The sequence below is a fragment of the Balaenoptera borealis genome (assembly GCF_965194805.1).
Source record: "Balaenoptera borealis genome assembly, chromosome: 2".
Lineage (NCBI taxonomy): Eukaryota > Metazoa > Chordata > Mammalia > Artiodactyla > Balaenopteridae > Balaenoptera > Balaenoptera borealis.
Window position 1 is genome coordinate 54,232,947 of NC_138867.1, and position 22,164 is coordinate 54,255,110.

Below are 22,164 nucleotides of genomic sequence, written 5' to 3' on the forward strand. Positions count from 1 at the left end.
AAATGCAATATCCAGGGAGAAAGAGTAAGAAAGGAAAGAATGTGAGCTAACTGCAGGAAGATTAATTGAGATGAGCAAAGGAAACAGAAAGGTGGGAGGAGATTTAGGAGACTACAGTTCCCAGAAGCCCAGGTGTAATATAATTTCATGAAGGAGAAGGCCTGGTCAGCAGTTTAAATGCTGCAGATGTCAAAGATTAAGACAGACCTCCTTGTCCTTTTATCTCATTCTTCGCATTCATTCTATCAATCAAGTCCTGTTAATTGCAAAATTTCTGTCAAATTCTTTTTTTCTTTACTATCCATCACTGCCATTGCAGGACAGATGTAGTCTTTTTTTCTTCAGGACTATCAGTATAGCTAGTTTCCTTTCTGCCAGTCTCTTTTTCTTTTCATACATCTTTAATACCAGAGTTACTATTTTAAAAGAATCTGATCTTGTGAGTTCCTGACTTGTCAACTTTCAGTAATGACCAATACATACTTAATTGAGTTCATACTCAGAGCATAACCTTTTACTATCCGTTCCAGTCTGCCTTTTCTGTCTCCTGCCACTTATCTTAAGTTCCAGCTGCATGGAGCTGACTTGCCATACTTTTTCTTATTTCCATGCTTTCCCCTACTCAGAATGTCATTTCCCTCTTAACTCACCCTTCAACTAAATCCAATTTACGTTCTCTCCCTAATCTACTTAGCAGTCTAACTCTGTTGTAGTGCAGTTTGGAACAGGGTTGGCAAACTATGGCCTATGGCCCAAATCCAGCCCACTGCCTATTGTTGTGTGGCTTGCAAGCTAAGAACAGCTTTTACATTATTGAATGGTTGAATAAAATTCAAAAGAGAAAGTGTATTTCGTGAAATGTGAAAAATTAGATGAAATTTAGTTTTACTGGCACACAGCCATGGTAGTTTATTTACATATTGCCTGTGACTACTCTTGTGCCACAGCAGCAGAACTGGTTGGTTGAAACAAGAGACTGTATGGCTTGCAAAGTGTAAAATATTTACTCTCTGGCCTTTTTACTGAAACAGTTTTCTGACTCCAGTTCATGTCTTATTATGGCACTCTTAAAGCACCTAGAAATCTTAGTATTTTTAATAGAACACCCTTTTAAGAGCTTTTATTTATTTTCATCATATTAACTAAGAATAATTTAACCTGCAGTAGATCTGATTTTATATACACTATATACGGTGTTAAAATTTTTCTATTAATATTTGTTGACGACAAGGTCTCTTTTTTGTGTGCTAACAGCACTCAGTGGTAGATAGTCTGGGACAGTTGCCAAATATCAGAGAAAAAAATCAAATTGGGCAAAAATTGCCATTAATCCATTTTGGTGGAAGAACATCTCAGTCCTTCTGATTCCTTGGAACCCAGTGATCCTTGAAGGAATAAATTTGAGGGTTAGAAATAGACTTTTTGTTAGAGTACCTTCACTAAACTTGAGTTTTTCAATGGCAGGGATTGTGTTTTACTCATTTTTGTTTCTCTGGCACTTGACATATTACCAGGTACATACCAATCATTAATACAGTTGGATTAAGGACTGCACAGAAAATTATACCTTAGGCACTTTGGTGTACTGTTAATAATTTTCATAGTTTTACAGCCATGTCTTGAAAAATTTAAGTCATATACTAGTTTTATTCACTATTACCTTAAAAAGGTTTTTTTTTACCTGTTCTAAGTATTTGTTTCTCTTTGAAATTCTTATGACTTAATATTTAAAGAAACCAAAATTTATTTTTGTAAATATTTTCTCTCTTTTTTCTTTAAATTAGGAATCTGAAGAACTTTCTTCTGATGAAGAGATGAAAATGGCAGAGATGCGACCACCATTAATTGAAACCTCTATTAACCAGCCCAAAGTGGTAGCACTTAGTAATAACAAAAAAGGTTAGGTGTTAAAGGAAAGCACTAAGAATAGAAATGGGCTGAATAAATTTATACATTTTTTCAAATAAATTTCAGTAAATGTCATTATGTTATTTAAAACTTTTTAGAAACAATTTTTAAAACATGCCTTTCTAAGAGGTCTATTCCTTACCTCTCGTTTTTAAAGAAAAATCTTGATGGATCTTTTCTCTTCCCTCATTCGTGCAAGTTTACTTACATGGCATAGATTTTATAGGCAAATAAGCCTAGATTATGTTTCCATCTCTACCACTTATTTGCTGTTTGATGTTTGCGTTCCTTAATTTTGTCTGTGTATATATTAGGCATACAATGAGGCTAATGAAAGGTTTTGTGACTCTCAAATATATCAGATTAGTGCACTCAGACCTAGCATAGTACCTGATGTATAACAGATGCTGCTTGTTACTTTATCTCTCCCAGTACTTCTTTTTAACATCCCCACCCCCACCCCCACCTGACATGGAATCTCAGACTCTTGGAAAGGAAAGAGAACTTGAAGAGTCTCTATATCCCTTCCTTTTATCCTTCCCTCACTCCTCTCCACCAAATGTCTGAACATCTCTACATCATCTCCACCAGAGGTTTATCCAGCCTTTACCTTTATGGCATTAATGAAACTTACTAGCAAGGTGGCCCTTTGGAGGATAGCTTGGGGTTTCATAATAATAATGGCACTGATATTTGTTACTAATTGTTAATTACTGTGCTAAATAGTATACATGTTATTATCTAATTGTCACAGTTGCCCCATGATAAGGAGGTAGAAGAAGAAGAATATATCTAGGAGAGAACTTAAGTGCCATATAGTTTAACAGTATTTTAAAAATTCAGAATCCAAAACCCAAATACCTTAAAGTTGAAGTTACAGAGCCCCATGTGCTACTGTTTTCAACTGTAAACACAATCCAGACTACTTGAACTGAGATATTTGGAACAGCAAAAAATTCATATAATCACCTATGACTACGTGTCTGTATGTACTATTTCTATGATCTGGCTAGAATTGAGTTAGTTAAAAACAGCCTTTAGGGTTGTAAAGATATTAAGTTATTATCTTTTTATTACTACTTTAAAAAAATAGTACTTTTTATGCTACCTGACTATAATGGAATATGAATATTGTCTATTTCTGTTTATGTAGTTGTTACAAATCCATCTCACATATTGAGAGTTCACTATTCATATACAATTCTTTGAAATGATTTTAAAAAGTGGAAAACTGACCTTGTGAAAATTTCTGGATTTGTTTGGTGTTTGTTTTTTGGTTGATTGTGCTGCTCATTTTTATTATCAGAATAGATCAAAACAATTCCATACATGTATGAAATAATTTCTACCCCAGAAAAGTTTACCAAGGTTATGAACTGTACTATGTATTTCTTACTATTATGACTTTTTAAAACTAAAGATGTGTGGAAAAGCATATTCACTAAAACTAATTGATGGCCTTAAACACTGTGTGATATCATCTTGTCAGTAGTTAAACTAAATCAAATTCTGGGTAACTAACATTGGTCATATTTTTTTAAAAACCTATAGGTATCACTAAAAACAAACTAACTGAAGGTATCACTATTTTTAAATTCTTTAATCTTTTTATGTATTAGGACTGAGTTTTCAGAGGTGAGCCTCTGGTTATCTTCTTAACCATAGAATTCTTTACCTTATATATTGAATCAGGACAATATAAATGCCATTTGTCATCACTGGAAGTTCTTCTTGGCTTTATCAAAGCTTAAGTTTTTTTTTGTTTCAGATGATACAAAGGATACAGATTCTTTATCAGATGAAGTTACACACAATAGCAATCAGAATAACAGCAACTGTTCTTCTCCATCTCGGATGTCTGATTCAGTTTCTCTTAATACTGATAGTAGTCAAGATACCTCACTCTGCTCTCCAGTGAAACAAACGCATATTGGTATTAATTCCAAAATCAGGTTTGTGAACATCTTAACAAAATAATTTATTTGTATAATAAATAGAAGTGGTAAGGCAAATAAATATATATTATTAAAACATAAAAGATTTTACAAATTAATATTATAGAAATGGTTCAGGCAGTATATGGTTTCTTCCCCACTTTACTACTAATTATTTAGCTTTTATACATTTCCATTTTAAATCAGTCTTTTAAATGGGGGAGAAAAGATTTAAAATATATTCTAATTCTCTTCGTTAAAAGGTTGAACAGTTTTATAATATTTCTAGGTATTACAACATAAAGAGCCTGTTTGGAATAATTCAAATTAAAAGGGATATTTTTAGAGTTAGAAATGCAAAGTCACTTTGGGGGTTATCATTAAAGGGTTCAATCAAATATTTCTGATTAGTGCTGTATTTTTGGTTTAGAGTTAAATTTGTAGGTCAAACTCACTGAAACAAGATTTACTTCCTACAGGCTGGAATTTGGGTGAATTTTAAAACAAATTTATTACTAGGGTTCTCAAATTTTGTTATCAAAGTGAGACTATACCATTTTACCTTCATGTTATTGTATCAGCTAGAGTGCTTGATAGGAAGATTTGGGTTACTACTAAATGTAAAGCTTATTGTATGGATATTGTTAACTAATTTTTAGAGTTAAATAGTTCTTAAATTCCAGACATATTTAAGTCAAATTTTTCTGTGTATTGATTTGCATTGCTTTAAAAGAAAGATGAATTTTATGTCTCAAATTGAGTTTAACTATTATGTAGTTGTAGTTATGATTAATCATTTATATCCTCTGAATTTGAGGCTAAGATCAGTATGGTAAAATATTAATTTTAAAACCTCTTAGAGGTTAAGATAATGATTAATTTGTCAAATAGTAAAATTTTACTGATACTGTTGGGAAGTAGTTTAGTCTAAGTCATGTTTTTTGTAATGAAATAAAGGCTAAGAAAGGGATATAGCCACACCTTTTTTGTTGTATTTCTAGTAATACTTTCTGTTACCTAATGGGAAGATCAGTATTAAAGAATTTGTTGAAACGTAACTTGAATATTTACAAAGAGGACACAAATATGTTTTCATATCACCAAATAGAAATAAAATATCTTCTATAATTTTGGAATGGTACATTTTATAAATATTTGCCAAATACAGTGTAGACACAGAAAAATGATTAGATTTAGTTTCTTTTTTGATCTTTCTTCATATTTTGTAGATCTTTGAGTGATTGTTTAGTTCTTTGTATAATTTCCTTATATATATTTGAATCTAATAATACCTACTTAGTTAATATGATTAACTGATCAATAATGTGAGGTTTCAGAATTATTTGTAATAATATTCTGTGCTTTTTACTTAACTGTTCAACTCACTGGCCTTTTCTCCATGTATGTGCCCATCTTTCAAGCATTTCATGTTTTAACACAGTCATGAAAAAATGTAGCAGTAGAAGAGAATTATTTCATTACATAATAAGCACATTTTTCTTCATTGTTTAGCTCTATTAAAGTATTGTGATAGATTGATGATATTGATGAAAATTAATCTTATCTATGAATTTTAATTAGTATGCTTTACCTTGTCTCCATTTAATATAAATCTATATTATTTGACTGTTACAATAATATTTTTAAATTACATGCTTGATAATAAATGCCTTTTATCTGTAACTCCCATCAATGCTCTTATCTTTATGTACCTACACATTAATTAATTAGTTGTTAATGTTCCCCATTACTAAGAAAACTGGGCTTTATGATGTTTGTGATAAAATTTTCTTTGTTTTAGGCAAGAAGATGAAAATTTTAACAGCCTTTTACAAAATGGAGATATTTTAAATCATTCAACAGAGGAAAAAACCGAGGTTCCTGATAAAAAAGATTTTAACTTACCTGAATATGATTTGAATATTGAAGAGCGATTAGTTCTTATTGAAAAAGGTGTTGACTCAACAACCACATCTGATGAATCTCACAAATTAGACCATATCAATATGAATCTTAATAAACTTGTAACTAATGATACATTTCAACCAGAGATAGTGGAAAGATCAAAGACAGAGGATACAGTGCTTGAAACAGACTTTTTCAGCAATAATGCCAAAGGAGAGGCTGAGCACTTGGATAATGGAAACAAGTATCCTACTCTTGAATGCATAAATAAGGTAAATGGACGTTCTGAGGAAACTCCACAGTCTCCTAGGAGGACTGAACCACATGACACCAGTTCTTCTGTTGATGCAGGTCTTTCCAAAAGCACTGAAGATCTCTCCCCTCAGAGAAGTGGGCCAATTGGATCTGTTGTGAAATCTCATAGCATAACTAATATGGAGACTGGCAGGCTAAAAATCTATGACATTCTTAGTGATAATGGACCTCAGCAGCCAAGTGCAACAGTTAAAGTAACATCTACTATTGATGGAAAAAATATAGTCAGGAGCAAGTCAGCTACGCTTTTGTATGATCAACCATTGCAAGTATTTACTGGTTCTTCTTCATCTTCTGATTTAATAGCAGGTACAAAGGCAATTTTCAAGTTTGATTCAAATCATAATCCTGAAGAACCAAATATGATAAGAGGCCCCACAACAAGTGGCCCACAGTCCACGCCTCAAATATATGGTCCTCCACAGTATAATATCCAGTACAGTAGCAGTGCTACAGTCAAGGACACTTTGTGGCACTCCAAACAAAATCCCCAAGTAGACCATGTCAATTTTCCTCCGCAGCGCTTTCCTAGATCAGAGAGTACAGAAAATCACAGTTATGCTAAACATTCTGCCAATATGAATTTCTCTAATCATAACAATGTTCGAGCTAATACTGGATACCATTTACATCAGAGACTTGGTCCAGGAAGACATGGGGAAATGTGGGCCATCTCACCAAATGACCGACTCATTCCTGGATCATCACGAACTACGATTCAGCGACAGAGTAGTGTGTCCTCTACAGCCTCTGTAAATCTTGGTGAGCCAGGTCCCACAAGGTGGGCCCAAGTTCCTGAAGGAGATTATTTATCATACAGAGAGTTACATTCAGTGGGAAGAACTCCTCCAATAATGTCAGGATCACAGAGACCTCTTTCTGCGCGAACATACAGCATTGATGGTCCAAATGCATCAAGGCCTCAGAGTGCTCGACCCTCTTTTAGTGAAATACCAGAGAGAACTATGTCAGTTAGTGATTTCAATTATTCACGGACTAGTCCTTCAAAAAGAACAAATGCAAGGGTTGGTTCTGAACATTCATTATTAGATCCTCCAGGAAAAAGTAAAGTTCCTCACGATTGGCGAGAACAAGTACTACGACACATTGAGGCCAAAAAGTTAGAAAAGGTAATTAAACATGAATTTTTCATTCTCCTATTTATGAATTTACTAATTTTCCTTTAAAATATTTGGCAGTCTTTGTTTTTGAAACTAGATGAAACAAGATACTCTGAATTATTGAATATATACCTATATTCTAGGAGTTTTTCCTTGGTAGTGAGATTAGAGGTCCAAGTTTAGAATTACCCAGTCTCAAAACAGTTGAGATGTTAATATAAACTTCTTTCCCTTCTCTTACTCCTTAGTGTTTTCTAATGGGCTTACCTTCATTTTATATATTTAGGAGTGTATCTCGTTTAGATTGTGCCATACTACAAATAATACACATATATACATGTTTACCTCTGTTATTTTCTGGCTTCCTGCTCTCGTCTATTAATAATTAATTATGTAAATATGTTTACAGAAATAGCAATTTACCATATAGTTAACAGAATAACAAGAAATGTATTGTAAATGTATATCTTTCACCTAAGATTTTTTTCCCCAGTTCATGTTGTATGACTAACACTGTCACTGACTCAGAATGGCTTCTGGCATGGCATTTACTCTTGACTTTCCTGAATTGCATTTCTGACCTATTTGAACTCAGGTGTCTGTGGCTCTAGTGTAGTGTAGTTTGGAAATAAGCTCATGTTCAGTTTATAACCTTATGTATAGATATTCCTTTTTTGAAAGGAGATAAAATTTTTTTTTAAATTATGCTTAAAACTGATACTTTGGGGCAGTTCTATGGCCCAAGGCATATTCATTCTTCAAGATTTAGCTTCATATCTCTCAGTGGATTTTACCCAAGGATTATTTTAACTTTGTTTATTGATATAAGATATTTTTAAAAACAGCTGAATGTATACAACCTCAATTAATCGTTACTTTTTAAAATTCTTTAAGTTTTTAAGAAATCAGTGTCTAAAATGTGATTAATACCTTATGTCAATTCACATTGAACCTCTGTCTGTAATTGTTATCTCTTTTTAATTCTGTTCTTAGCTTTAAGTAGCTGAGCATCTATAGCATTAGGCGACTTCGTTGTCAGCTCTCCATTTTGTTTCGGCTGTAATTCTCTACATACTGTTGAGGCTCTTTAAATTTGTGTGCCTTATCTATGGAATTTGGAAAATTCTTAAGCAAAGGAGTAACATAACTGTTTTATAAATAAACTTCTGGTGATGGTGTGGAACTGGATTTGAGGAGGAAGAGGCTATAGTCAAGTTGATTGAGTTATGAGGCTGTCTAATGGTCCAGAAAATAAATGGAATGAAAAATATATCAGTGGAATTGAGGCAAAGGAACAAATTCAAGAGGCAGTTCTGAAATAGATTATAAGAGTTTACTTCTGATGGGAATATTCCTGTAATCATTCATTGAGGAAAAGGGATTAAGCTTGAGATTGGTACCTTGAATAACTGTTTTTGGGGACTGCTGTTAACTGGATATTGAAGAGGAATAGCAGGTTTGGAGGAAGAGATAAGTTTGGTTATCATTATATTTTTAGTTGACATCTCAGATGGCTATTCTCCACTACTTTCCTGTCTGACACAGACACGCCTGGACTTTAGTAAATAGGAAGCAGTAGCAGCCATCTCATTGTTCACTGTATCTCTCTAAATTCTAAACCTCATGTTTAGAATTCACCGTATGATTGCTTAGAGAATGCATGACAGTAGTTTCCCTGTTGTGCTCACTGGTAATTTATAGGTGAGAATCAATTCAGTGAAATTAGGAAAAGCCTTTTGAGGACACAGGGCAACAAGATTTAGACTGTGATGGAAGATCTCTATTTGTTCCTCTGCATCTCCTCCTCTCTCCCTTAAACATAATTCTAATGGCGTGGTAGACATTTGAAAATTTTCCTCAGGGGATTTCACAATGCCTGCCCTACCTCTAGAGGAAAAGTTGCTACTTTGCCCAGCTGAGGAGTTTAGTAGTAACACAGAAAGAGATAAGTTATTGAAGCTTACTTGGTTTTTTTTAACCTTGTAGTAGTAACCCCTCCTTCCCAGCCACTGCAGCAAACTGTACCTGGAACACAAATGTATAAAATAAATCCCACCTCAGAAATCTCGAGACTTATTTAATTAAACTAATCAACAGAGATTGAAAAAGAATAAAAATTTATTTCAAAATTAAAATTATTTCTAATATCAGCATTTGCCAATATTCCTTATTATATTAAAAACTGATAAGAAGCACTCAACCAGAATATGATTAACAAAACATGATGATTTCCATGTTCACTTGCTATTATACAGCTATTAGCATGTAGTGAAAAACAGTGCCCAGGACATTTACCCAGCACTTAATTGAGCTTTGCACAATGTGTTGATGTTGTGACAGAGTGCACTTTTATGTGGCTGTCTCTGTACAAGCCTGAATTCAAAGTCAGACCTATTCCAAACTTTAGCCTTCTTACTCAGTGAAATATTTACAAAAACCTCATGTATGTTCAAAGGTGACAGCAAAGGCTTTGTTCCAAGATCAACATATTATTAAAAAGGGTCAATCAGACCACTCAAGTTGACATGTTAAAACTGTGTGTAACACGTGAGGGTGTGTTGTTGAAATGTTTCTCTGTGTGTGTGGTTATGTGTATAATTTATTTTTACATTCTAATCAGGTGTTTGGGGAACCTCTGAACTGCCTCTGCCAAATCCTTATTCTTTGTGAGATGGTTTGGGAAAGTACAGGCCTGGCCTGTTAAATTCAACTTTTTTCTTTAGTCTTTACTTCAGAATCCACAAAATAACTAAACGTGTACATTGTAATTTTACAGAATCTTTTCATTCTGGAATGTCACGTTAATGTTTCTTGGTATTAGAGATCAACTTCATAATCTGGAGAAGATCTGTATTTCCTAAGAGTAATACAGAAATGCTTATTATATATGTCATAACATATATATAAATGCTTGTTGTAAATGTCATAACAAGTATTTGTGGATTTGTGGATTTCTTACTAATAAGTCATGCCCAAAATATGGCTTCTCTCGGTTTGACCATCAGACCCTTAAAGTTTAGGGACATGACTAAAAGCATCCACATGTGAAAGAACAGTAGTTAACTCTAGGAATAAACAAGCAGGAACAATGAGAATCAGGCAGTGCTTTTATTGAAGTACATTTCTCAGGCAGCTCTGGGATTGGCAATTAGGCATTTATAGTAAACTCAGTCGTGGAAGGATTCCATCAGTGAAACTTGAAGCGTTCTTCAAGTTTAAGCAGCAAAGCCACTACTAACTACTAAAATATAATAATCTTTAATATCTACCTATTTGAACGGGAAAAAAAGTTTTACATGTGCATTTTCTAGATTTATTGAAATTTTTTTCCTGGTAATTGTAAAGCAGTAGGAGCCTTTTTAAAATGTTATATCCTAAAACTCTCTGTGTATGTTAAACTTTTCTCTGATGTTAAGACATTTTCCTAAATGTGGAAGATAATTTTTATTAGAAATTGCAGTAGCCAAGAGCCAGGTATTTTTTTTTGCAAATATATTTTGTGCTGTATTATGTATGTCTAAACTCTCCATTTACTTAATAAGACAGAATTAATTTCTATAAAATGAAGCAGACTCTCTAGAAACCCATTTTGACTTAGAAATAACTGAATGTTGGTGAAGTTTGTCTTCATAAAGAAATTAGTTTGTGTTCTGTGTGTAACTACATACGTACAGATATATCTGGGTATAACATCAATTCCTATCTTCCGACAACCTTCTAATAAGGTATGTTAGGAGTAAAAGAAATAACAGCATTATAAAAGCAGCTGTATGTTTGCACTTTCTTTTTTGGTGTTTAAACATGTGAATGGTTGGGTTTACATATAATTTATGTGTGTACATGTATGTTTTCATGTAAATATATGGTAAATAGTGCCAATTTCTTTCAATGGCACTGAAAATTCAGTGTTGCCTGATACTTCTGCGTGGTATCGGGGTTACTTGTATATATGTCTATGTACATAACATGTCTTGTGAATTTTGCACGCTACACTAATCTCTGTTAAATCTGCCCCTCTTTATTCAGAGCATGCTGTCCAGGTCCTTTAATTGCAGTTTTACCGCTGTAAGCCACTTTCACTACGGCAGCTCTAGGGGTCTGCGTGGCAGCCAAGGCAGTCTTGCCTTGAGTACTGCAGACGGAAGAGGCTCTGGTGGGCACATGTTTCGAGTGAGCGCCTGTAGGAGATCAGTACCTTTAGTACATAGAAGAGGAAGAAAACCCACATTTTAATGTTTTAACAATTCTGGAAAATAAATTTGTGCTGTGGGTTAAATATCTTGTTTACCCCCCAGTTCTTCCATGACTTAGTTCTGAAGCTCTGCAAAGCTGATTTAGTTTTTATCTCTTAAGTTTCTGTGGTCGTAACTAAGGATGTAGTCAGCTCTTATATAAAAAGAGGTGAGCGATAGGAATCTAAGAGGTTTTTTGAAAAATTCTTTTTCTTCGCAGTGCTTTCTCTTAAAATTAGCTTCCTCTCCCTAACTCAAGGTTTTAAGGCTATGGCATGTGTAATACACAGAGGGGTTGTGGGAAAGAATAATTTTCACTTTAGTGATTGAGGGTTGGCAAATAAATACTTGTAACTAAGTTTAATCATAATTTGCAGAATATGATTAAATGTGAGCCTGGAGAAATTGCATTAAGTACCAGTGAAAAGGCAAAACCCAAATCCTTCATTACCCACATAATCATTAGTGGGGAAGAAGAAAGGTTTATTCTTTTAATGAAAGTTAAGGGTAGGGGATAAGAATGACAGAAAAGGAGAAAGAACAGAACAACTCTGCGTGGCTGTTTTAAGATTTTTCTTTCCGTGACAACTTGAGGTGGTAGCATGGCCTCTAAGTGGATATTTCCTCTGCCCCTCTTCCTCCATCCTGAAAAGACCTTTCTCCCTTTGTAAAGCCGTATTCTCTCCCCCATAGTTTTATTTCCATAGTGACCCTGCTTCTGGATCCTTTGCTTTTTCCTGAGTGTCTCCTTCCCCACCACCCCCAATCTCCTACTACTTTTTAATATACTCCTGGCTTAACTCTGTTGTATTCTAGGATAGGAGCAGTATCCTCGATTCACTTTGTTCTGGCTGGGCCTCACCCATCTTGCTCTGCCTTCTGTCACCTGCCACCACCTGGTTTCTGTGTTACATAATAGTGGCAACAATCGTTTTGTAACTTAGCAGTTTGAAACAGAGAGGAGATGATGGCAAGTAAGCCCTGCATTTCTGGCACTCATTCCAGCTGAAGCCATGGGGTAAAGACCGGGGGCTTTTATTAGCTCAGGGATAATCTTTATAGTCATGTGGAACAATTGTTCTTTACAAATTCTTGAACAGTAATATCTTTTGCTTGTTTTTATTCAAGTCAGAGTCTTTGAGTCTGTTGCGTTTAACTTTTTCATCCATAATGCACTTGTTCATTTAAAGACATAGTCGTACATTCACGCTTGAGTTTAAACTTCAAGCTGTGAGCTGAGTTGATTATTATGCATTCTGAAAGCACATCTCAGAAACGGAAAAGGAAAATAAAGTATTCATTGTATAAATAAACAAAATCAGATCAAACTACATCTAAAAATGCTAAGCCATGGTTTGAACTAGCAACAAACTGCACATGATAGCTTTGTTGCAGATATGGTTCCTAAGACTAAATTATAAGCCCTTAGATTTACATGTATCCTGTGGCATATCATAATGAACTGGATTTCAGATTATTTTTTTTCGACATGATGATGTAGTTTGCATATATGTGTTGCCAGCCATACACTGTTTTGAAGGTAACAATACTGCTATTTATCACAATCTCTGTAGTTTTCTAAAATATAGCTAGGTGTGTTTAGAACTAAATTAAGATGAAAAATAAGCATCTTGCTTCCTAGCATATTTATAAGAAATACTCAGAGATAATGAGATATTGAGATATTGAGTCTGTTTTGTCTCTAAAGGTATCAGTGAGATAAACTGTAATGTTAGGATGTTATTTGATGTATAAAAATATGAACTCTAATTAATAAAATTTAAAAGCATTTCATCAGAGCAGTGCTTTTGAAAATACTGAGCTGATATTAGTATGATAGAATTAGGCTAAAGCAAGTTTTATAAGACTGTGTGTTTATTGATATTGCTCATCATTAATAAGGAAATCCTGGGTGACACTATGCTGTTAAAAAAAACAGCAGTTAATTTTTTTACCGAAAAACTTTTTGCTGTGCTCAACAGGAGTGCATATATTTTAGTTGCTCTTAAAATTTGGGACTCTTAACTTGGATTAATAACTAAATTTATTGCTCGAAGTGTTAAAAGCTAGGTATTACTGTAAATAAAACTAAAAGTATTATAAAGGAATATCTTAACAGTATATATTCATATGTACTTTTCACACATTATACGAACAAACATTTTGCCATGTAACTTTGAAAGACTGTTAAAGGTACTAATATTTTTTCCAGTTTTATTGCGATATAACTGACATATAACATTATATTAGTTCAAGGTATACATAATGACGGTTTGATATAGGTATGTATTACAAAGTGATTACCACAATGATAAATAAATAAATCTAGTTAACACCCATTATAAAGGTGCTAATATCGATGGTAGTTATGATGGTAATGTTTGATTTGGTTCTTCATCTTTCTGTTGTCTAGCAGTATCTCCTCTCAAGTGTCATCATCATTTTGGTTTCACATCTTAAAGATCATTATTTGTTTATTTTTTATTTCCCCCTCATTTGAAGCATCCCCAGACATCCTGTGCAGGAGATCCTTGTCAAGATGATATATTCATTTCAGGACAGCAGAACTACCCGTCAGCTACACTTAGTCACAAAGATGTTCTTCCAGACAGCTTGATGAAAGTAGGTGCTCAGGGAATGAAGTAGTATCTGTGAGCTTACTGTGTTTTACAGCTTTTGAACTAGAAATATCATATATGCTTTAACGCTGAAAATGCTTTTTTGAGGACCTTTACCTCTTGATTAGTAAGGTTTTTTTTTTAATAATTGAGAAATATGAAATAAAATTTCACTCTGCTGTTTCTTAGTTTATTCCATGATTTCTTCCACACTGAAGAATCATTTTGTTATCTTTGGATTTCTGTAGTATCTCCTACTTTTTGGCATTCCTGATAGTAAAACTCTCTGGAGAGTTAAATATGAACCTGTCTTAAATTCTTCATTGGAGGATGAAGGCATTTTAACATACTTTAAATGTAATTAGAAATCACCTTGAAAGACTTTTGTATATGGTAGAATAGATGATGGTTGTATTCTTACTACTTTTATAACTAAAGCATCACTCATTTAGTTTACTTTTTTGTCACCAATGCTGGATAGATAATTTTAGTATTTTCCTCAGCTGTTCTTCATCTTAACTAAGCCCACATCCCTAGTATAACCAGTTATAATTGTGAAGCATAGTTATGTATTATATAAGCTTTTACATTGTTCTTGAGAGTAGGAATCCAGCCATATAAGTTTGTACGTATTTATTTATTTTACCCTTTTTTTGTTGTTTTTCTTTTAATTGCTGTCGAGTTTCTTTTTCTGCTATCCAGTTTCTTTTTTCTTTTTAATATCCATTTTATGGTTTGGGTTACTGAGTTTGTTTTATGTTTTTTATTCTCCTGAGTTATCTGCTAATCATAGCTTAGTATATTCCATGGCTATGTTTAACACTGATGTAGAATGTGTTCTACACATTCAGGTATGTCCAAGTTCTAGGTGTAAGGGAGTCTTAAGAATGGGTCAGAAGTAGTTATTGTCTGGAGTATTCTCCCCAGGAGAAAGGTATTAAATCTGCATGTAGGAATAAAGGTATTAAATCTGCATGTCTACAGAGTTGTGCAAAAGTAATAAAATAACTGCACAACTATTTAAGTACTCCTAGGTGGATTAATTGCTTCAAATCTACAGTGATCAAGTGGGAAACAACCACAATTTTTTTAAAAAAGAGATAATATAGCACCTCTTCTCTCCAACCAACATAAAATTTGTGAGAGAATAATATCTTTGTGCCCTGTCATGAAACACCCATGTATGTTCCCAGGCTTCAGAATTAACTAAATTCTCAGGTATAATACAGTGAAAAAGAGAACTTTTTTTTTAAGTAATAATATTACTCACCAAAACCAAACTTTGTATTCCTCAGCAAGATGAACATAAGAAGATACATAGTTCTGAAACTATTGCCATAGTGTTTTCCCAAACTTTTCTACTTTGGATAATTTTAGGGAAATGGGACTCAAATCATCACAGTTTTTCTGTAATTTCCGTGTGGGTTAATAGTTAACAATGAAGTTTTAAATGACTGAATCGCTTAAATGTACTTATTTCCTCTTCTACACAAAAATTTCTTTATATGCAAATATTGTAATGTAAATATAACCTCTTATTTTTCAGATAGATTCCTCACACTAACAGAGTAAGCTATTATCACATTTCCATAAAGGTTATTTTTAAGTCTAAAAAACAAGAGACTTTAAGACAAAGATATTTCTTTAACAGCAACAGAATAATCTGGAGTTTTTTGTTTAGCTTGTGAAAAGCAAAATAAAATATCAAGTTTTAATTTTTGTGATTAACAGTCTATGGAATTAATACTTAGAGAGTTTAAAAATTCCTAACTTGATACACACACACATACACACACACACACGAGGAATAAATCAGTTTTCTACTGCATAGATAGATTGGCTTTTTAATTCTGGAGAGGAAGGAATAGAGGTGGAAGAATATACTCAGATTATGAAAAACTTCTACCACAAAACTACTTATACTTTCATTCTGAAGAAAAGCATCAGCAAATGCATCTTTTGAGTATATGTGAGAGATTATAGTATGGGAAGAGATGCCCTTTTAATGGGCTTACTTAAATTTTAAAATTTGACATACTGTTTACCATTTTAACATTGGGTTAAGCTTACAGAAAAGCAAATAATTTTAAATGTAGATATGATGTACTTTAATTAGAAACTTTTAAAGAGTGACTCTATTAGCGAGCACTCAGGCAAGCTTAGAATTAAGACATTAACAGGTTTTTTTCTTTTAAAAGTGTAAAATTAGTAAAAATGGCACACATGGCATGATACTGTGTGATTTAGAATGTTAAACTCTAGTGCTTTTGTATTGCTCCAAGAAGAAAATCCAAATATTTGTAACAAGGCATTATTATTGGTCATTTTAAGAGACTTCATGTTTTTCTTAGATGCCTTTGAGTAATGGACAGATGGGCCAGCCTCTCAGGCCTCAGGCAAATTATAGTCAAATACATCACCCCCTTCCTCAGGCATCTGTGGCAAGGCATCCCTCTAGAGAACAACTAATTGATTACTTGATGCTGAAAGTGGCCCACCAGCCTCCATACACACAGCCCCATTGTTCTCCTAGACAAGGCCATGAACTGGCAAGGCAAGAGGTAAGAATGATCAAGAATATTTGGAATATGAGACTAAGCTTTTAATGTATTTTATAGGTTATTTAATTATAACAATAAATCCATACAGAATTTTAACATAGTTTTTACTGTTTTGTTTAATGGCTTGGTTTCATGTTAAGTTTATAAGGTATTAAACTTTGTGGTTTAACTTGACTGTATGATCCCCCCTGTTCTGATTAATTGACATAGGATAGTATTGAGGGCATGATTTTTTTTTTCCTAAGGTGGTGGTTTTTCCAAAACTGGTTGATGATGATACTCCAGTAATCAGACCTTCTTCAGGAATAAAAATAGTAGACCATTAAACTTGAATGGCGTATTATAGTTTGCTAATTGTTATTTGATAGTTAGCTTTTGAAACTGGACTATAGTCTCCAAACTACTTTGCGAATTAAATCTTACAAAGTACATAAAATGTCGACAGTCATATATTCATGTATTTTGATAGTTTATTAATAAAATAATATTATTAGAAACTTAGAGAACAAATGCTTCATTCATTTTGTTTTGGTCTCTGGGGAAAAGGGAGTGTTTTATAACAAAAGTTTAGTTCTTGCATCTTTTTCTATAGCTTGGTTGTAAAAAATAGTATTGATTGATCATCAATCCCAACTCCTTTGAAGCATATAAACAGATTTAGGAAATGAGTTAATATCCAACAACCACCCAGGGATCTTTTAGATGTCTTATGAAACGTCCAGTAGTCAGAAATACTATGTAATTTAGATGTTCTACAAATGGAAACTGATAATAAAATACATGTTTTGTGTGTATGCTCTATGTCATTAAAGTCCGTGCTGTCCAAAATATATAAAGTCAACATTAATTGGTTGCATATCCTCATAAGATAGCAATAGATTAATTTAGGAGCTATGCTTTATAATCCCAGCTGTGCCTTTAACTCACTAACTCATTAACATAATATTTCACGTTGTAGTTTCATTTCATCTGCCCGAATACTTATTTTAGGTGAATTCTTACATATTTATGTTTTCTTGAACTTAATTTACCAGTGTGGTTATTATTGTATTGTAGCTTTTTCTGTTATTAGTAATAAGTTTATTTTCATATTAACTCAGATTCGAGTGAGAGTTGACAAGGATCCAGAACTTGGATTTAGCATATCAGGAGGGGTTGGGGGAAGAGGAAACCCATTCAGACCTGATGATGATGTGAGTTTTGTTTATATATCCTTGAAATGCCCATTAATTTTTATTCACAAAATGAGTACCTTTTATGCATAAGTAAAAAATCTAACAGATATTTATATAGATCTACACAGACATCACTTGTGATTTCCCGCTGTATTGTTCAGTTTTTTGTTTTGAAATGTGATCAGCTCAAATTAATTGAGGACTACAAATTTAACCAAAAATTTTTAATGTTCATTATATTGTGAAGTGATTTTTTAATTGTTAATACTTTTCTTCACATCTGTAGAAGTAACTTTTTTTTTTTTTATCACTTTAATAAAAATCACTAAAGTACGAATTACCAGAAGCACAAATAACATAGCGTGGTCACAATATTATTCAGAGGAGATAGGGAGAAAACTTGCACCACAATTCAAATATTTGCATACTATTTAAAAAAAGATTGCTCCTTGGTACTCTTTTATTTATGCATACTGCTTTCCATCAAATAATTATCTTTTTTGTTGTTATTAAAGGGTATATTTGTAACAAGGGTACAGCCTGAAGGACCAGCATCAAAATTATTGCAACCAGGTGATAAAATTATTCAGGTAACTAAGATACATTTTTTTATTACTTTTTGTTATAACATCTGCCCTCCTCATCAAGGGATTATAAATGCCAGGTTTGAAAGTAAGCATTTTATGAAGTTATCTTTAAATACTTGTGGATGAAAACAGTGGCATTTCTTATAGGCTGCTCTCTAGTGCTTTCATAGCTTAAAATATTTCCACCTTGTACCTTGGAAGATCATACTGATATTTTTAAATAAACCTTAGCATTTTTTGAATATATCTTAGCCTTTTGTTTAAGTTTACGAATGTTAACTTCTTCTAAAATAAGATGATGAAAGAATCTCCTCTGTGTGTTACGAGAATTAAAGGATTTAATTCACAAGAAGCACTTAGAACTGTGTGTCTGATGTATAGTAAAACATCATTAAATGTTTAGCCTAAATTATAAGAAGTGTATTGTCCTTGATCTGGTGACTCCTAGGCAATGGGAAGACTAGGCCTTGACCTCTACTACCCTAGCAGCTTGGTGACCTCAGTTGCACCTTAGCGTATACACACAACACCATGTCTGACACTGTCTTAGACAAGTGCTTCCTAATGTCGGGTTGCTACGTAAGAATCATCTGAAAATGTGGGCAAGATACAGGTTCCTGGGTCCCACCTTCAGAGATTTTATTTCCATAGAGATGGGGTAGGGCCCAGGAGTCTAGATGTTGTTTTAAATTGCCAAAGTGATTCTTATTTTCTGCCAGGTTTGTGACCTGGCAGAAATTTAAATGCACAAATGCAAATAAATGACTATGAAATTTTTTTTTAAGCTTTTTTCTTCTTTCTTCTAGGCTAATGGCTACAGTTTTATCAATATTGAACATGGACAAGCAGTGTCCTTGCTAAAAACTTTCCAGAACACAGTAGAACTCATCATTGTACGAGAGGTTTCCTCATAAGAGCTGTGGACTAAAAAATGGAGAGACAGCAAGATTTATTGGAAGATACTTGCAGGGGAAATTAATATTTTGACTATTTTTATATATAAAGAACTCAAATATGTTCAAATTTGTACATTAATGAGATAATGGAATTTGTGGTTAGAGGGAAAGAACCACTGTACAGTATATAGGGGAGACTGTTGAATTCATACCATATAAAACTTTAGGTTTTTAAACATAGCAGTCAAGGCTACAAAAACAAATGTATGTTGTTTTTGTATAGAGTGTAGGTTTATTTTTGGATTTCATACACACGATTGAACTCTGTGCAAGGCTCTAGTTAGCCTTGATTGTAGCCCAGAGACAGATGGCAGAGCTATCTATCTCATAGCTTTTATGCCCTTATTTTTATTCAACTGGTATTAGTGTTTTTCTGCTGAAACTTTTTTTTATGTGGGCAAGAGATTTGAAGTGTTGGCTTTCGCTATGTGCATATTGAATTGAAGAGTGAGTAGGTGAAGGTGGTGCTGGTGGGTTCACTTTCCAAGGCCAGATTAAAACAGTTATTTCCTATAAAAATCTGGAAGCAAAGAATGAAAAAAACAGCTGTTAATGTGTTTTTATTAATAGAATAATGCAATAAAAAATGTGATGTCTTTTTAAAGAAATAAAAAAGACAATAATTGCATTTTATGAGCTCTTCAGGATCTGTTCTTGTCATAGCCATTACTCTACATTTGCTACTAGTGAATCAAGTTTCAATTTTTTAGTCACAGGAAATTTTTAACTCTTCTGTAGATGCATGTCCATGCATTTTCTTTCCTTCTTTTTGTTTTTTTCTTTTTGGTCCATGCATTTTCCGTGATGCAGAAATTCCTTGATTTTGTGCAAATGGTGGTACTTGCAATCTGTTTTATAATTAGTACTCCATTTTAATCTTAATTTATAATTTTTATTTTAAGCAACAAATGAAATTGAAATGGCCAGTTTTAAGATTGTGTTGCTGTAACACAAAATGTAAGAAGATTTAGGAAAGCCTCTTGATTTTGTTTGGCCTCAACATTGCCTTGGTAAAGTAAAAGGAAACAGTACGCATGGAGCTAGGAAACCAAAGCAAGTTTGTGAAACTGGCACAGTGATAGAGAATTGCTGTGGAGAGTTGTAGAGCAAAGGGATGGGTCCTTGAGGCCTACCAGTGTGTAATGGTGTTCAGATAAAGGGCTATTCCTACAGGTAACATTAAATGTGAACTCGACACTTCAGAGTCTTTAAAGGGTTTCTAAGTGTATCAGTGTAATAGTGTTTTACCACCAACTGCCTTTGTTCCTCGTTAGTGTAACAATTATTTGATAGAGGTTTATTAATTTTGTTCAGACCATTAATTTTGTTTTTGTTCTATCTATGTAATCAAATAAAATTTGAGTGACATGCAATGGTAAGAATTAATGCATGGTTATTTGGACCAGAAAAAAGTGCCATAGAAGACCAATAACTGTTTTTAGTTGAGGCTAGTCCGAGCGTTTCATTAGAGCAATATTCAGTTATTGCAATTCATTTTTAATTACTAAGAAGTATAATTTTGGAATTTTGAATCTGTTATGCTTTGTTCTTCAACCTTGTTTTAAGGTTAAGTCTTCTATAAGACTAGCGAAAACAGCAATCTACATTATTTTTGCAAAAGTGAGTTGGACTCGTTTGTTTCTTGCTAGTCAGAGTAAATAGGCAGTACTTTTAAAAAGATGTGAACTCCAATACTGCACTTCTTTCAAGATGTTATCAATTGGTTATTGTACTGTATAGTTTTAATAATATTGATTGAAGCCCTTTAACAACTCTTTGTAAATTTTAACTCATTTTAGTTGATTTTCAGTACTATTTACATAGTAATTGATTTTTATGGATATAGTAGAAAAAATGTGCTGTATTTTGATAAAATTCATTTATTGTATGTGTGTTGTAATCTCTTTAAAAAATGACAAACAGCTTCTTTAAGACAAGCCTTGGTGTTCCCTTTATTCATAGTTTATTTTAAAATATTAATTTTGGCATTCTAAAATTACTCCAATCATTTTTTACTGGTTTCAATCAACTTTTCACAGTCACATTCTGCTGTTAATAAGGAATACAAAAAATAGGTATAATTCTGACATTTTCAACTTCTTTACCTTGAATCAGATACACAGACTGTGATTTTGGAAAAGGAAATAAGCCACAAAGAACAATTGATTCATCAATGATCTAACCTTAAATTAGTTGTTTGCACATTATATTGAAATATTACAAGTGCAACAAATGTTATATGCACTAGTATTTTATTCTAGTTAATTTAAAAAACTTTTAATGTTCTCGTAACACAAAGTCAAGTAAGAAAGTTTGTTACAAGATGAGTAACATGACACATAACTTAAAAAACTAATAGCAAAATAGTTTTGCACTTAAATTAATAGCCAAAGTTTTCTTCTAAGATACTGGAAAATTAAAATTAAATAACAAGAATTCTTCATTAGAATTTTTGTTTTGGTAATGATAAAATTTCAAAATTTGAATAAAAGAGTAATAATTTAAATCTTTTGAGGAAATAGAAAAGACATTTTTAGTTTATATGTTATTGAGTAATCTGTAGTTAAGGCCCATGCCCATAATTGACATACTTATTTTTATTTATTTTTTTAATATTTTATTTTATTTTATTTATTTATTATCTTTGGCTGCATTGGGTTCTCGCTGCTGTGTGCGGGCCTTCTCTAGTTGCGGCAAGCGGGGGCCACTCTTCGTTGTGGTGCGCGGGCTTCTCACTGCAGTGGCTTCTCTTGTTGCGGAGCACGGGCTCTAGGCAAGTGGGCTTAAGTAGTTGTGGCTCGCAGGCTCTAGAGCGCAGGCTTAGTAGTTGTGGCGCATGGGCTAAGTTGCTC

General features: G+C 33.2%; 1 protein-coding gene across 15 annotated transcripts in view; it reads left to right on the top strand.

The window, feature by feature from the left end:
* ERBIN (erbb2 interacting protein) overlaps window positions 1-21,200 on the top strand; it is a 111,471-nt gene extending 90,271 nt beyond the window's left edge. For 6 of the 15 annotated variants that reach the window (XM_082373256.1, XM_082373245.1, XM_082373255.1 and 3 more), the window contains 9 exons: window positions 1,785-1,899; window positions 3,677-3,860; window positions 5,644-7,192; window positions 11,210-11,353; window positions 13,918-14,037; window positions 16,385-16,594; window positions 17,695-17,787; window positions 18,285-18,359; window positions 19,163-20,685. In XM_082373256.1, coding sequence (XP_082229382.1) covers window positions 1,785-1,899; window positions 3,677-3,860; window positions 5,644-7,192; window positions 11,210-11,353; window positions 13,918-14,037; window positions 16,385-16,594; window positions 17,695-17,787; window positions 18,285-18,359; window positions 19,163-19,270 — 2,598 coding nt within the window. In that variant the 3' untranslated portion in view covers window positions 19,271-20,685. Of the gene's footprint in view, window positions 1-1,784; window positions 1,900-3,676; window positions 3,861-5,643; window positions 7,193-11,209; window positions 11,354-13,917; window positions 14,038-16,364; window positions 16,595-17,694; window positions 17,788-18,284; window positions 18,360-19,162 lie in introns of those variants that run through there. The other 9 variants (XM_082373260.1, XM_082373246.1, XM_082373254.1 and 6 more) reach the window with 8 other exon arrangements.
* Window positions 21,201-22,164: the final 964 nt, after the last annotated feature.